At 41.7% G+C, this 18017-nt stretch overlaps 1 protein-coding gene across 1 annotated transcript; it reads right to left on the reverse strand.

Annotated features, from left to right (window-relative positions):
- Positions 1-186: 186 nt before the first annotated feature.
- On the reverse strand, positions 187-13112 carry LOC110507565 (atypical kinase COQ8B, mitochondrial). Its single transcript, XM_021587631.3, has 15 exons — positions 12245-13112; positions 11681-11862; positions 11131-11457; positions 8484-8550; positions 8035-8106; positions 7761-7877; positions 6145-6230; positions 5865-6005; positions 5341-5422; positions 5053-5146; positions 4572-4713; positions 3530-3637; positions 3110-3175; positions 1730-1816; positions 187-1426 (listed from the first exon to the last, which is right to left on the reverse strand). Coding segments are annotated over exons 1-15 (1869 nt in total). The 5' UTR covers positions 12246-13112; the 3' UTR covers positions 187-1129.
- Positions 13113-18017: the final 4905 nt, after the last annotated feature.

Here is an 18017-nt window from a genome sequence, read left to right on the forward strand (position 1 = left end):
TTGCAATCCAACTTTCCATTACACAAAACTACAACATCACTGAGCCTTTCCTTTCCCAGTGTATGTGCCAGTCATTACATCTTATTTGATAAATGTCCTTAGAAGCAGAGGTGGAAAAAGTACTACATCGTCATACTCCGAATTCAACCCATTTTAAAACAGCTATCCCATGACAAAATGTCTCCCTTTTAGTCAACTGTTTATTGCAAGGATGGTGACCCACAGAATAATAATTGATTATGTCTTATGGAGGTGGAGTATGGTCCCAAAGTGCATGGAACAGAACATCAACGCACACATTTATGTGGATGCTTTTTACAGACGGCGTCATCTAGCTGGACTATTTTATCATACTGTTTGAGGACATTAGGGTTTTCATCAAACAGTCCTTTAAAATACGTAGAACAACGCTCATCAACATGCCATGGAAATACATTCACAAGACGGATAATAATGCAACCAAAAACAGGCAGTGAAATAAGCCTTGTATAGAAGTTATTTTCCAGCATTAAATATTCCCTACATTATATTTTTGGCAAAAAAAAAAAAAAAACACCTGTTGAAGACTGCAACAATATCTGAAAGAGCCATCTTTGTAGTGTGTTACAATAACATCCACCTCACTTTCAGTGTAAAAGTTGCTTTGAGGAAAAACACTTGCCATTTTCAGAAACAAAGGCGATGTTTGTGGCATTAGCATTAAAAATTACAGTTTGATGGAAACCATTGGACCAGGGCACAACAAAAACACAATCCAACACTCAAAACATGACCTTTTCCCTTAACAGAGAGACAGCTCAAATCAATTATTTGCACATCAAGTTGGACCATACCTTTACACAATTATTATTAACACTAATCTCAAGTGATTCAAATCACACAAATGCTACAGAGTTTCTTTCTGTGTTCTTTCTGCCTCCCACTCCTTACTGCCAGACCACCTCACTGAGTTTGAGTGGCATCAAGTCACTGACAGAGTCAAAGTGCTGGGAGTCTGTGTATCACCCGTGTAGTGCAGTTACAATATCTTAAATAAACATAGTACACAGCCATGGGAGTTGGACAGTCAGTTCTGCCCACTAGGGTGCAGTCAGAGAGGGGGACCACTAGTAATGACCTTTGACCCTATCTAGGCAGCCTTCTCCTTCTCCAGCCGCCGCTGTTGGTAGGAGTTGTAGATGTCCAGGAACATGTCCTTGCAGGCGATTTTGGCACCAAGCTTGGAACAGATGAGAAAGGAGCCGGCCATCTTGCGGTGCAGGGAGTAGGTCTCCTCGGGGGGCGGGGTGAGGCGGTGACGCAGCATGACGGGGATCAGGCTCTGGATCCGCTGCGTGGTGCTCTGGGTGCCAAAGTCAAAGGGGTCAGAGTTGGTGAAGGCCTCGCCCAGAATCATCACCGCCTCCACGTGGGCATCCTGGAACGCCTGGGGAGAGAGGGCATTTCAACACAACAACTCAGTAACACTCTGCATCTATAACGCTTTATTACTTGTTATAACCATGCATGCACCTTTATGGCTTATAATATTATACACTTTAATAAGTCATGGCCCTTTGTTTTTTTTTACTAACTCAGAAGTATAGAACAGTACATGACAATGTATATACCCCAGTAGAAATAGAGGATAGAGGGAACAGAGAGCGAGAAGGGATGTCATAAACCACACATCAAAAATGTATGCGCTTCATGATACCATAGTTACCACTGCACAAAACTACCCTCTTACCTTGGCCTCAAACCCTGTGAGGAACTTAAGGTCCTTGGATTTCTCCAGGACAGTCTCCCTATCTCCGATAGAGGCTGCGTGCACCACCTGGACACAGACGGACCAACTTAAGTCATCAAAAAGGTTACAGAGAACAAAATCAAAGCCATGATTAGATTCTAGATCTGGGGAAAGGTACCATAAAAATGTATGCAGCATTGAAGGTTCCCAAGAACACAGTGGACTTGGAACCACCAAGACTCTTCCTAGAGCTGGCCACCTGGCCAAACTGAGCAATCGGGGGAGAAGGGCCTTGGTCAGGGAGGTGACCAAAAGCCAGATGGTCACTCTGACAGAGCTCCAGAGGGCCTCTGTGGAGATGGGAGAACCTTCCAGAAGGACAACCATCTCTGCAGCACTCCACCAATCAGGCCTTTATGGTAGTGGCCAGACGGAAGCCACTCCTCAGTAAAAGGCACAACATCCCGCTTGGAGTTTGCCAAAAGGCACCTAAAAGGACTCTCAGACCATGAGAAACAAGATTCTCTGGTCTGATGAAACCAAAATTGAACTAGTTGGCCTGAATGCCAAGCATCACTTCTGGAGGAAACCTGGCACCATCCCTACGGTGAAGCATGGTGGTGGCAGCATCATGCTGTGGGAATGTTTTTCAGCGGCAGGGACTGAGAGACTAGTCAGCACAGAGGCAAAGATGAACAGAGCAGAGTAGAGCGAGATCCTTGATGAAAACCTGCTCCAGGGAGCTCAAGATCTCAGACTGGGGCAAACGTTCACCTTCCAACAGGACAACAACCCTAAACACACAGCCAAGACAACACAGGAGTGGCTTTGGGACAAGTCTCGGAATGTCCTTGAGTCACCCAGCCAGAGCCCAGACTTGAACCTGATCGAACATCTCTGGAGAGACCTGAAAATAGCTGTGCCGCGACGCTCCCCATCCAACCTGACAGAGCTTGAGTGGATCTGCAGAGAAGAATGGGAGAAACTCCCCAAATACAGGTGTGCAAAGACTGTAGCGTCATACCCAAGAAGACTCAAGACTGTGATCACTGCCTCAACAAGGTACTGAGTAAAGGGTCTTTGTAAATGTGATATTTCCAGTTTTTATTTTTGATACGTTAGAAAAACATTTCTAAAACCCTGTTTTTGCTTTGTCATTATGGGGTATTGTGTGTAGACTGAGGAGTATTTTTATTTTAATCTATTTTAGAATAAGCTTGTAACGTAACAACATTTGGAAAGGTCAAGGGGTCTAAATACTTTCTGAATGCACTGTAATTGTTAGGTCACACGTAGCAAAAAGGTGTCCAGGTAGCCTGTCCCTGTTTCAGTCCATTTTCCTCCGTTTGGTGTTAATGCAGACGACTGAGGTTAATTTACCTGTACGTAATCATCTGTGAAGGCCTCAGGGTAATCCCGGCACGCACCAAAATCCAACAGAATAATCTGGAGACACAGTGGGCAGAGGTTAAACTACATCACATCCCCACCAACACAACAATCGCCACCGTACATGTTCATAAATGCGGGGAATATAGTGGTATGTTCTCATGAAAATTAATGTTACATTTTTTGTACATGTATTCTGTTATAAATTCATTATGAAGCTATTTCATACAAAAACTAGCTTGAAGGTCAGAGTCATGGTATTGATGAATGACAAAGCTCTGAAACCCAAATGGCACCCTATTCCCTACATAATCTGTGCACCCTGTGGGCTCTGATCAAAAGTAGCACACTATTAGAGAATAGGGTGCCATATGGGACGTCCCCAGCATCTTGTCACAGGATCACTCTCACCTTGTTCTGCTCAGCGTTGTAAAAGAAGTTGGCCCAGTTGGGGTCCGTCTGCATGAAGCGGAACTCAAAGAGCTCTCTCAGACACAGCTGTAGGATGTTGAAGCAGATCTGGGGGGGGGGAGACATTTGAGACCACAGGGGTCAGTTTATCACTCTTAGCCTGCATCCCAAATGGCAACCTATTCCACCTTAAATAGGGAATAGGGTGACATTTTGGACACATCCCTACATAGTGAGCGATAGTGTCACCACTCAACTCGGGTTACGGCCCTCTGCTGGTCAAATGAGCCATGTGCATAGTTTGGCATCAGAAATGTGGTTTTAGAGCATCCTATTAACCTCTACAGGATCAGTGTCCTCACCGTGGGCCGGTTGAGCTAACGTGCGCTACAGTAGCTATTACAGTAGCTATTACAGTGAAAGAATACCATGCTATTGCTGAGGAGAGTGCACAGTTATGAACTTGAAAATGTATTAATAAACCAATTAGGCACATTTGGGCAGACTTGATACAACATTTTGAACAGAAAAGCAATGTTTCATTGGATCAGCCTAATACGTTGCACATGCACTGCTGCCATCTAGTGGCCAAAATCTAAATTGCGCCTAAGCTGGAATAATACATTGTAGCCTTTCCCTTGCATTTCAAATATAAAAATATTTAAAAAAAACGCATGTTTTTTTTCTTTGTATTATCTTTTACCAGACCCAGTCTTCAGGACCCCAAGGCGTGCCCGTTTTGTTTTTTGCCCTAGTACTACCCAGCTAATTCAAATAATCAACTAATCATGAAGCTTGGATAATATGAATCAGCGGTGTAGTGTTAGGGCAAAAAACAAAACTTGCACGCCTTGGGAAAGTTGGGTTAAGGGCAGTCATAGCTACAAAAAGGTCTCCGGTCAGTCAACCAGTCACCGAGTTAGACTAAGGGTAGGTAATGATGTGGCCACAACATCACCCCACAGCGCTACCAGGAAAAAGACCATTCACCACATTCACCCATGTTTATTCTCCTGGGTGGAGATCAAAGGTCAGCTCTTACCTGGTTCCTTGTCTCCTGGTCCAGATCTACACAGCTGTCCAGCGGTACCCCTGACACCAACTCCATGGCCAGAACCCTCCTTCCTGACAGCTCATCCACCACAAATGGTACGTGGAAAAATGGGTCATCTGCCAAAAGTGACCTGAGGCAGACAGAAATAAAATCTGCTCAACAGGACTAAACTGGTACATTACTATGAATCACTAGACAACAGGCACATAAAGTGGACTACCATCCGATTCACAGTGCATTAGAGAGAGTATCATCTTGATAGTAACTAAACTAAATAAATCTAGAAAATAAAATGAGGGCCAGCATCCCCATCTGAGGAAAGTGGTAATTTAAGTGGTATTTAACTTATAGTCACTGTATAGTAACATTTGGATACACCAAGATGACTACTATAAGCTATTCAAGTTAATGAGCAGTCCTTCTGAAGAGACTTCATGCTTTATGACAGACTCAGAGGTGTAGGGCTTACTTAAAATGCTTGGCACTCTCCGCCTCTCTCTTGTAGTCACACTCCCATGCCAGCTCTCTTTGAAGGACCTCTAGACTACTGTCTGCAAACAAGCCTGCAAGAAAATAAATGTCAACATCACAGCATTCTCCCAAGCACTTGGGACTTTCTCACTACAAAGCATTCAATACAGAGGACCAATTATTATTTAAGCGTCGAGATCATTTTTGTAATGAAAAGCGCTATATAAGTTGAATAAATTCAACTTAATAAAGTTACTACAATAGGTTTAGATCTCTGAACACTTACCCTCTGGTAGAACAAGACTCATCTTCAGCACAGACATCAGGTTGTTGATGTCACTGTGGATGCTCTCAGCTACTCCTGGGTACTGCAATGGAGAGAGAGAGAGAGAGAGAGAAGATCAAAGACTGTCTGAGAATATCAATCATTTAATCTTAGAGCTCCCATGACAAAACACAGCGAGAATTTCTTCACCAGAACAATAACCTTTTTTTTTACAAGTTAATGTTTAACAACAAAAAAACACACCCCCAACCACTAACTAGGGGTCGGGATGTTAAGGAGATTGTTTTTTTTCATCCAAAGATTTTACAATGACAAATTAAACCTCCTCTATTCATGGGTCAGTGACTGATACCATTACTAAAGCTACCATTACTATACTAAAGCTACCATTACTATACTAAAGCTACCATTACTATACTAAAGCTACCATTACTATACTAAAGCTACCATTACTATAGCTACTGAACCTGGCATTGGAGCCTGGTTCTTTTTGGATGTCAAAGGATATTTATGGGATCCCTCACCTGGATCTTCATGGCGACCTCCCTGCCATCTTGCAGCATCCCGTGATGCACCTGGCCAATTGATGCGGCGGCGAAGGGCTTGTCCTCAAACGACGACAGCTTCTCCCTCCAGCCCGCACCTAGCTCCTCCTCCAGAACTTTCTGCAGTCACATACCCAGCAGAGTGGACATCAGTCTAGAAGTCCAACACAATTTCAATATGACTTGCAAACAGTCAAATATATGGAATATCTTTCTGTACTATACAATAACTGAAGATATGAGTGTACGCATGACGCACATTCATCTGCCAGGCGGGCATGAAGTCCGCGCTCTGTCGGACCCGCTCAAAGATTTTCTGTAGCTGGGGGTTTATGAAGGAGTTATCTACCAGGAAGAACACAACAAGTGTTAAATTGACCTAGTATACAGTGCATTCAGAAAATATTCAGACCCCTTCCCTTTTTCCACATTTTGTTACGTTACAGACTTATTCTAAAATTGATTAAATATTTATTTGTTTCCTCAGTCTACACACAATACTCTCATGACAAAGGGTGAAAAACATTTGGGGGGAATTTTAGCAAATGTATTCAAAATAAAAAACAGAAATGCCTTATATACCTAAGTATTCAGACCCTTTGCTATGAGACTTACAATTGAGCTCAGGTGCATCCTGTTTCATTGATCATCCTTGAGATGATTATACAACTAGATTGGAGTCCACCTGTGGTAAATTCAATTGACTGGACAGGATTTGGAAAGGCACCCACCTGTCTATATGAGGTCCCACAGTCGACAGTGCATATCAGAGCAAAAACCAAGGCATGAGGTTGAAGGAATTGTCCATAGTGCTCCGAGACAGGATTGTGTCAAGGCACAGATCTGGGAAAGGGTACCAAAAAAAAAACGTATGCAGCATTGAAGGTCCACAAGAACACAGTGGCCTCCATTCTTAAATGGAAGAAGTTTGGAACCACCAAGACCGTTCCTAGAGCTGGCCGCCCGGCCAAATTGAGCAATCAGGGGAGGAGCGCTTTGGTCAGGGAGTTGACCAATAACCCGATGGTAACACTGACAGAGCTCCTCTGTGGAGATGGGAAAACATTCCAGAAGGACAAACTTCTCTGCAGCATCAATCTGGCCTTTATGGTAGAATGGCCAGACGGAAGCTAATTATCAGTAAAAGGCACATGACAGCCCGCTTGGAGTTTGCCAAAAGGCACCCAAAGGGCTCTCAGACCATGAGAAATAAGAATCTCTGGTCTGATTAAACCAAGATTGAACTCTTTGGCCTGAATGTCAAGGGTCACATCTGGAAGAAACCTGGCACCACCCATACGGTGAATCACTTTAGTGTCTTTTACATAAAATGGTTTTGTTGTACTGTCTGTGTCTTTATAGTTTTGTTTAATGTTGTGTTAGTGTATGTAAGTGGTTTTGTCTGAAACTTTGTCCCCCTGCTGCTATTGGACAAGGTCTCTCTTGGAGACCAGGTCTCTCTTGGAGACCAGGTCTCTCTTGGAGACCAGGTCTCTCTTGGAGACCAGGTCTCTCTTGGAGACCAGGTCTCTCTTTGGTCTCTCTTGTAGCGTCATACCCAAGAAGCATCAAGGCTGTAATCGCAGCCAAAGGTGCTTCAACAATGTACTGAGTAAAGGGTCTGATTACTTATGCAAGTGTGATATTTACATTTGTAATACATTTTCAAAAATGTCTAAACTTGTTTTAACATTGTCATTGTGTATTGATTCAGGGAGAGAAAAAAAATACATTTTAGAATAAAGGTTGCAACTTTACAAAATGTGTAAAAAGTCAGGTGGTCTGAATATTTAGATGCAGCATAACCATCAAACAAGTATTACAAGTAATTTCATCAACGTTAATGTGGTGGGTGACAGAGGGGAGGGTAGATACCTTGTATACTGAGCATCTGTCCTATTTTGAGGGCTGCCCCTCTGACTTTGCACAAGGTGTTCACTATCCTCTCAGCATTGGCCTCAGACAAGAGAGGTGAGTCCAACAGGGCACCCTCTGAGAGAGACATGGTGGAGTTTATTACAGTTTATTACAAAACAAAAACAAACTTCAGTCAGTCCAGCCTGGCAGCCAATCGTACAACCTCCAGAGCCATTTATCATGCTGCTTCTTCATCTCAGGGTCTGTTTCAGAGATGCATAGAGGAACCTACTTGCACGCTTGGCGCCCATAGATTGCTTCGCCACCTCTGCAATGGCACCTAGTCCCAGCCCGACTGCCAGACCTGCCAAGGAGGCAAACATAAGGAACTACGGTAAGTGTGCCTACCACTATATGCATTCACTTCTGAGACACACCGATCATACACAGTAACATGTACCATTTAAGATGAGTCACAGAGAGCTTGGTGTAAGTGATCGTATAGAGGTATACTTGACTCAAGGTCATAGGGACAGGGCTGTGCAATGACATCATGACTATAATAGTTGATTTAAGAAAGTATTAGAAATATTGATTGATTGTAATATAGCTGCATGCTGGCTGGGTCATGTTTCCTTAGACATCAGTTGTATGTCATTCTAGCAATAGAATCCTACAGGTGTACCTAATACAACTTCAATATCTGGGGGTGATTTACATTAATTGCAGTGAAACACTTACCCCCGAAGTTAACCAGCCTGCTGATTCTCGTGGCAGGGACCTTCCTCTCTCTTGCACGATCACTAAGCTGTAAAAATGAGAACGTTAAAACGGTAACAATCAAATTTGCTAATGTGAGCTAATGCCAAAGGACAACACAGCACTTTAAGACATGTTATATATACACACACATATACGCACATACATACATTCATACATACACAAACACAGTGGGGCAAAAAAGTATTTAGTCAGCCACCAATTATGCAAATTCTCCCACTTAAAAAGATGAGAGAGGCCTGTAATTTTCATCATAGGTACACTTCAACTATTACAGACAAAATGAGAAAAGAAATCCAAAAAAATCATATAGTAGGATTTTTAATGAATTTATTTGCAAATTATGGTAGAAAATAAGTATTTGGTCACCTACAAACAAGCAATATTTCTGGCTCTCACAGACCTGTAACTTCTTCTTTAAGAGGCTCCTCTGTCCTCCACTCGTTACCTGTAATAATGGCACCTGTTTGAACTTGTTATCAGTATAAAAGACACCTGTCCACAACCTCAAACAGTCACACTCCAAACTCCACTATGGCCAAGACCAAAGAGCTGTCAAAGGACACCAGAAACAAAATTGTAGACCTGCAGCAGGCTGGGAAGACTGAATCTGCAATAGGTAAGCAGCTTGGTTTGAAGAAATCAACTGTGGGAGCAATTATTAGGAAATGGAAGACATACAAGACCACTGTTAATCTCCCTCGATCTGGGGCTCCACGCAATATCTCACCCCGTGGGGTCAAAATGATCACAAGAATGGTGAGCAAAAATCCCAGAACCACACGGGGGGACCTAGTGAATGACCTGCAGAGAGCTGGGACCAAAGTAACAAAGCCTACCATCAGTAACACACTACGCCGCCAGGGACTCAAATCCTGCAGACCAGGACCAGGACGACTGATCCGTGTAAAGGAAAGAATGAATGGGGCCATGTATCGTGAGATTTTGAGTGAAAACCTCCTTCCATCAGCAAGGGCATAGAAGATGAAACGTGGTTGGGTCTTTCAGCATGACAATGATCCCAAACACACCGCCCGGTGTCGTGGAAGAATCAGAATTTGTTGGTAACATATGTAAGATGTTTTTCATATTCATCATATGTTTGTAAATTACTTCTCATCAAGAATGTTATTTTTGTATAATACTGTGGCAGGGTTGCAGTATCTGTTCTATGTCAAGACTAAGTTGCATGGGCCGCAGAGAGGGGAGAGGTCAAAGTATCATCATGTGTAAACATATCTCTTGGCTCCACAATGTCAGTGTGTCTCTGTGATCTTGTCAAGATAGGATTGGTTGTATTTAGAGTTGGTTGTATCTAAATGACAATTTGATATATGCCTGTTGATATGGAGGGTAGGTTTATGGTTCTGGGGTTTGAGTAAGGAGACAAAGCTGAACGATTTATTATGTCTATGCTGTCTGACTATGTGTGTGTCTTTGCTATAAAGGACCTCATTTGAAATGTGGAAGGGGCTCTCAGAGAATTCATGGTTAGACACTGAATTGCCTGAGAGTCACAGGATTGTGATAGAGCTCATTTAATTAAAAGATGGACTTTGATAACTAACTCTGACTTGTGTTGTGGTTTGCTCCCATGATTTGGTAAATAGAGGAAATTTCCACGACACCGGGCAACGAAGGAGTGGCTTCGTAAGAAGCATTTCAAGGTCCTGGAGTGGCCTAGCCAGTCTCCAGATCTCAACCCCATAGAAAGTAGAAAGAATCTTTGGAGGGAGTTGAAAGTCTGTGTTGCCCAGCAACAAAACATCACTGCTCTAGAGGAGATCTGCATGGAGGAATGGGCCAAAATACCAGCAACAGTGTGCCAAAACCCTGTGAATACTTACAGAAAACGTTTCCCCTTTGTTGGCAATGACAAAGTATTGAGATAAATAAGTATTTGGTCAATAACAAAAGTTTTCCACCATAATTTGCAAATAAATTCATTAAAAATCCTACAATGTGATTTTCTGGATTTTTTTTCCTAATTTTGTCTGTCATAGTTGAAGTGTACCTATCATGAAAATTACAGACCTCTCTCATCTTTTTAAATGGGAGAACTTGCACAATTGGTGGCTGACTAAATAAGCGCTCCCTAACCCGGACTGCGCTAGGCCAATTGTGCGTCGCCCCACGGACCTCCCGGTCGCGGCCGGTTGCAACAGAGCCTGGGCGCGAACCCAGTCTCTGGTGGCACAGCTGGCCCTGCAGTACAGCGCCCTTAACCACCCGGGAGGCTGGTTCTATAACATTTTGGATTGACTGAGAGAAATTGTTTGTTCAACAATAAAATGAATCCTGAGGAATACAATTTGCCTAATAATTGTGCACGCAGCGTGTGTGTATATATATATATCAAATTGGTTCATCCCAAAGATTTTTAGATTTACAATATTCATGAGAAGCACAATACAGTAGGCCTACGTATAAAAACAGCCATTGCATACTTCTTTAGACATGGGGAAATGTTCCTAATATAGCACAGACCAACTTAAACCCCAATGTCCCCATCATAATTTACACCTACAACATCAGCCCAAAACCCAGTCAGTAGAACAACCCACACATGAGATCAAAGACAATCAGGAGGTAAGCCTACGCCACTGACCTTCTGCTTAACAATAGGCCTGGCAAATGCCTGCTTGGACTCCCTGGCCTTCTTGATGTCCTCTGGGGTGAGTCTGGCCACTACTGAGTCATGGAAAAACCTGCTGTGCCATTGCGTCGAGGCAATGTGCAGGAACCGGGCACTTTGGCCGGGCCAGCCTGCTCCCCTTGAACCCCCAGCTGGGCTGAGAGGCGCTCCGCTGGGCATCTCTGTGGCCTCTAGGCCTGGTGGGAATTCGGAGCCCACCGCCCATTTAGCAGCCTCGTCCGGATCCATTTCCTCCCATCCCTCAGCATCAGGGAACACATCCTCCTTGATGGACTGTTGCTGAATATGGAAAAAGTCAAATTCAGTGCCTCATTCAATGTCACTCCAGGCAATATACACCATGCTGCATACAATTGTATTTGGCAGAGTATTATAACACTTTATGTAGCTAAAAGCTACACTAAAAGCTGTAAAGGACATTGAACTGTGATTATGTCTCCAATGTCCATCTATCTATTTGATGTGTGCAGAAAGGCCCCCCTTCTCTCCCATTTGAACATACCATGGCAGCACCACCCATGACTGTGCCCATCACGCCCTCGACCACCTCCTGGGCAGCTTTGACCCCAGTGCCCAGAGTGGAGTTACAGGCCATTAGCCTCAGCATCTCCCCTTGTGTGTTGGCAAATGCATGGCCAACCTTCCCTGCTCCTCGCAGCACCTGAAACACCTCAGCTAGCATCACTGGAAAGACAAACACATGCACACTTTAAACAATCTAGCTACCAATACATTTAGTCTAAGCTTCGCTTATCATTGAAGATGATTCAGTGAGCATGACATGTAATACAGACACGTGTGACTGAGACCTGCACTCATGAGCTAAGGCTTTAACTAGCTAAGTGACTTACATAATTTCCAAAGACGTTACCGTTTGATTACCGAGTGAAGATAGTGGTGCAAACTTAAAACATTTAGTTGGGTAACGTTGAATGCATACATTTAACCCAAGCCTGTTGTTCACACTAGCTACTATATTAGGCTTCACACCCCATCACCAGAGCTAATTAATCACTTAGTTAACTTTAGCTAGTTAAAATATACAGAGGAATTGTCAGTCACTTACTATAGAAGAAGGGATGCTTCCTATAAACCGTGGAGTAACAGACGGCTGTCCTCTTGCCCGTGAAGTAGATAGACGCTGTTTTGCAACAACTTTCAAACCCGGAAATTGAGCTTTGACTAAATTGACAGACGTGCCTGTGGTCCAACTGCACCCGGCAAAATATGAGAAGGCGGGCATAATATAATTAGACCAATCATACGGCACGTTTAAATTATTTAACGTACGATTAATGGATGAAAGTATGTCCACTGAACAAATCAGAGAAGTGACAGGAGAAGCTACGGCAACCCAATGGCCAATAACTTTTAAAGGTGTATCATGTTGGAGCAGGACCAAAATGCAAGTGTTTGGAATGCAGTTACAAAATCATGAGGATGGTGCTGATGCTTAGTGGCGTGTATTTTTGTTTGAAAATTTGACCAAATATAAAATAATGTATCTTTCGTCTCTCTGTCTTTCATAAGACATTCAATTCACAAGAGGCTGAATGTATCTCATCAGAAAAAGCATACGAGCGAGCGATACAACGCCCCTCTGTCTCTGTATGTGTAGCCCATCTATCAGAAGCTACCGCAACCCAATGGCCAATAACTTTTAAAGGTGTATCATGTTGGAGCAGGACCAAAATGCAAGTGTTTGGAATGCAGTTACAAAATCATGAGGATGGTGCTGATGCTTAGTGCCGTGTATTTGTGTTTGAAAATTTGACCAAATATAAAATAATGTATCTTTCGTCTCTCTGTCTTTCATAAGACATTCAATTCACAAGAGGCTGAATGTATCTCATCAGAAAAAGCATACGAGCGAGCGATACAACGCCCCTCTGTCTCTGTATGTGTAGCCCATCTATCGGATGCTATGTTGCAGCAGCCAGCCAGCGCCAGCGTCTGCTCAAAAAGAGTACCCTTCGATCACACCGACAGAGGCGTTGCGTTTTAGTACAGTACACCAGGATTATATTAATTTCCAATGAAACACTGCGTTTGCCTTGCAGCGTTGCGTTGCAGAGGCAGTTGCAGTGCATTTTGTGTGGTGCATCCATTGGATTTATCGAACGTAAGCGTCAAACTGTCTGGTAGACGGCTTGGCAGAAATGGTAGTAGAAGGCAAATGCTGAACTTTTGTTTGGACACATATCCAGATGATGCTGCTTACTATTTTGCGTAATGATACTACAGTGGGGCAAAATGATATGCAGAATTTAACTAAGGTAGAGAAACAACTACACATCACAGTCATAGCAAGTAAAACGATTGTTGTTACTGTTACCTAGAATGTTGTTATAGGGAAGACATGTACAGTGGGGCAAAAAAGTATTTAGTCAGCCACCAATTGTGCAAGTTCTCCCACTTAAAAAGATGAGAGAGGCCTGTAATGTTCATCATAGGTACACTTCAACTATGTCAGAGAACATGAGAAAAAAATCCAGAAAATCACATTGTAGGATTTTTAATGAATTTATTTGCAAATTATGGTGGAAAATAAGTATTTGGTCAATAACAAAAGTTTATCTCAATACATTGTTATATACCCTTTGTTGGCAATGACAGAGGTCAAACGTCTTCACACGGTTTTCACATACTGTTGCTGCTATTTTGGCCCATTCCTCCATGCAGATCTCCTCTAGAGCAGTGATGTTTTGGGGCTGTTGCTGGGCAACACGGACTTTCAACTCCCTCCAAAGACTTTCTATGGGGTTGAGATCTGGAGACTGGCTAGGCCACTCCAGGACCTTGAAATGCTTCTTACGAAGCCACTCCTTCGTTGCCCGGGCGGTGTGTTTGGGATCATTGTCATGCTGAAAGACCCAGCCACGTTTCATCTTCAATGCCCTTGCTGATGGAAGGAGGTTTTCACTCAAAATCTCACGATACATGGCCCCATTCATTCTTTCCTTTACACGGCTCAGTCGTCCTGGTCCCTTTTGCTCACCATTCTTGTGATCATTTTGACCCCACGGGGTGAGATATTGCGTGGAGCCCCAGATCGAGGGAGATTATCAGTGGTCTTGTACGTCTTCCATTTCCTAATAATTGCTCCCACAGTTGATTTCTTCAAACCAAGCTGCTTACCTATTGCAGATTCAGTCTTCCCAGCCTGCTGCAGGTCTACAATTTTGTTTCTGGTGTCCTTTGACAGCTCTTTGGTCTTGGCCATAGTGGAGTTTGGAGTGTGACTGTTTGAGGTTGCGGACAGGTGTCTTTTATACTAATAACAAGTTCAAGCAGGTGTCATTAATACAGGTAACGAGTGGAGGACAGAGGAGCCTCTTAAAGAAGAAGTTACAGGTCTGTGACAGCCAGAAATCTTGCTTGTTTGTAGGTGACCAAATACTTATTTTTCACCATAATTTGCAAATAAATTCATTAAAAATCCTACAATGTGATTTTCTGGATTTTTTTTCTCATTTTGTCTGTCAAAGTTGAAGTGTACCTATGATGAAAATTACAGGCCTCTCTCATCTTTTAAGTGGGAGAACTTGCACAATTGGTGGCTGACTAAATACTTCTTGCCCCACTGTAGTTGCAAATGTATTTTGTGTCGAAATTACAAAATACCTCTTTATACCTGTATTTGATGTAAATACTGGAATGGTATGTTTAGCTGGAATGGAATGTTCTAAATGACTAAAATGTCAAATGTAAATGTTTTACATACAGATCTCATATTACTGTATTTAATTATATATATTTTTAATATTGTCACAAATGTATCATTTGTACAGTTCTTTATTAAAAATGTAGTTATGTTACATTTGACTGTGTAAAACCCCAAATCTAGCAGTACTACTTCTCTGAGAATGATGCAGATATTTAGCATGTTGCAACAAAAAAAACATGATTATTTGTCTCTCTGGAATGAAAACATCAAGTGACAAATGCATGCCTGTCATTGAACAAACCCATGCCAGGATTAGATAGCTTTGACTGCCTGCTACAAGCCTGGCATGCCCCACCCGCTATGCTCCTTTGATGCTTACATTGGGCCATGTTTGTGCAATGAAAACACAAAACCACCGATACTTTTGTTTAGAATATGTATGCAAACTCTGTACACAGTGGTGTGGTGACCATAAAGCCATTTGAAAACTGAAAAGTATTAAAGATGCACTATGCAGAAATCACTCCACCATTTCCTGGTTACTAAAATTCTAATAGTTTGCTTAATTTCCATTTGTGACAAAACAAGCAAGTGTAGAGAATCATTGTACCATCTAAACGGCTGTGAAATATATTTAGAACCCAAAATATCGTACTTTCAGTTGTTTGAACTAGTGTACAAAACCAAAAGTAAAATAAGCAAAAACAAAATAACGAGAAGCATAACGCACATAGAACAGATCTACCGCCTCTTAGACTTGCTTTCAATGAGTGACAGATCTATAACACACATTTCTGAGAATTTGGTCAGGTCGCCCCAAAAAGTTACATATTGCAGCTTTAATGAGAATAATTTATTTTGACAGTACTGTCTGCAACTGTAACTACATGTGGAAGGTCTGGGAGCATGTATTTTTAATGTACACATGACACAGTAAGATGGTAATTACACAATAATAGCTAGCCATAAGAATACATTTACTACAAATAAGATAAATAAATGGTTTAAAGTTCAGTTAATGGGTGTTTACGTGCATGATTCCCAAGTGTGTGTGTGTGTGTGTGTGTGTGTGTGTGTGTGTGTGTGTGTGTGTGTGTGTGTGATTGTGTGCTCATGCATGGGGCCAAACACTCAGCAGTTCCATCTGGTCATCTGCTGGACTGTATCAGCTGCTCTAAGCTCCTTATACACACAAACATGTGCTACCAATTGCATGCATGGCCATCATGCATTTGAAGAGGCAGTATAAAATCTTGGCACACAAGTTTCTTACAGTTTTTATTATAAATCACTTAAAAGCATTAGTATTTTGTCAAATCTCAAGCAATGATAAAATCCCCAAATACATTTACAGGACTTATAACAATCGTCTACTCTTTGTACACTGACAGTACGTCAACTTGTTCACTTTATTGCAAAAATACAAATGTCATCCGTCAATGCATTCAGTTTTGTTGAGAGAATGTTCACGCATCGTTTAGACCAGTGGAAAACAAAGTTGCATTGTTGATGGTTTCTTTCAAACTGTAAATACAGTGGGAGGAAAGTTGCTTACCAGTCCTAAATCATATACGATGTAAAGCGAGACCTGCACTTTAAGGACTGTTTGGAGTTCAATGGGCTTTCTAAAAACTCTACAACCTGAACCAATCGTACAGCTGGGCTCCAAAGAGTGCAGAGAGATTCATTGAAACGTTGAACTCAAATTAAATTAACTCTATACAGCTCTTCAATAACTCACAATACCAAAACAATAGAGAAGGTGTCAATTCGGCTACTCAATACATCAATTGCATAGTCCAAAATGCAGCATCAAAAGCAAATGAGAAAACCAAAGAAATGCAACATCAGAAAACAAAATGTTTCTGAAAAATGGTTTGATAACAAATGTAAAACAATTAGAAAACACCTAAGACAAGTGTCAAATGAAAAACAAGTATCAAAGCAATCCAGAGCTATGCCATGAATACTTCTGAAATTCTGAAAACCGAATAAAAACACTGAAACGCAAGAAGATGAATTATACCAATAAGACACTTGATGAAATTTAAAACACAATTGGCCAAAATCAGTTCTGGGACATTTAGAACAATTTAAGCACGACAAAGCTTAAATTGTTCAACATAGTACAAACTGCTGGCTGCTTTCCTGATGTCTGGAGCCAGGGGCTCATCTCCCCTATTCACAAAAGTGGAGACAAATCAGACCCCAATAATTACAGGGGAATTTGTGTACAACAACTTGGGAAAGGTTCTGTAGCATTTTGAATTCAAGAATTTCTTCTACAAACAAAATATAATAAGTAAATGTCAAATTGGCTTTCTCCCCAACCATCACACTACTGACCATACACTAATAAACACATCCAGCCCCCCCCCCCAAAAAAAAAATCTTGTAAGGTGTATGACTTAATGAAATGTATGTACACAGAAGTGTTCAATAAAAATAATAAATCAATATTTTCATAACCCAGAGGTGTGAGACAAGGCTGCAGTTTGAGTCCAACCCTTTTCAACATTTATATAAGTGAATTAGACCATTCTCCAGCCCCAGGACACACTATACTATTTGACAGAGGTAAAATACCTGCTATGTGCTAAGGATTTTGTTCTTCTATCACCAACCAAAGAAGGTCTTCAACAGAACCTTAACATTCTAGAGCAATATTGCCATAATTGGGCCCTCATAGTAAATAAAATGTAAAAAACAAAAATGATTTTCCAGAAAGAAAAATAATATCAGACACAAATATAAATTCACCCTGAACACCACCTTGATTGAACGCACACACAAAAAATACTCACACCTTGGTCTGACCATATCTGCATCAGGAAACTTTAATATGGCAGTGAATGCACTCAAAGAAAAAGACTGGAGAGCATTGTATGCAGTAAAAGTGAAATTATTCTAAATCAACATCCCGATTAGAATTTGGACCAAAATATTTGACAGCGTAATCTTATCAATAGGCTCTTTGTGGAAGCAAGGTTGGGACCACTCAATAAACTGGACTTTAAAATGTGGGACAAACATCAAATTTATGCCCTACATGCAGAATTCTGTCAGAAAAATTCTACAATTCCAAATAAATACCAACTAATGCATGTAGGTGTCATGAAAACTCAGGGAGGAAAATGTGTAGATTCACGCACAGCAGGTGATTATTTAGTCT

This window comes from Oncorhynchus mykiss, chromosome 27 (assembly GCF_057628025.1).
Source record: "Oncorhynchus mykiss isolate SJ-2025 chromosome 27, ASM5762802v1, whole genome shotgun sequence".
Lineage (NCBI taxonomy): Eukaryota > Metazoa > Chordata > Actinopteri > Salmoniformes > Salmonidae > Oncorhynchus > Oncorhynchus mykiss.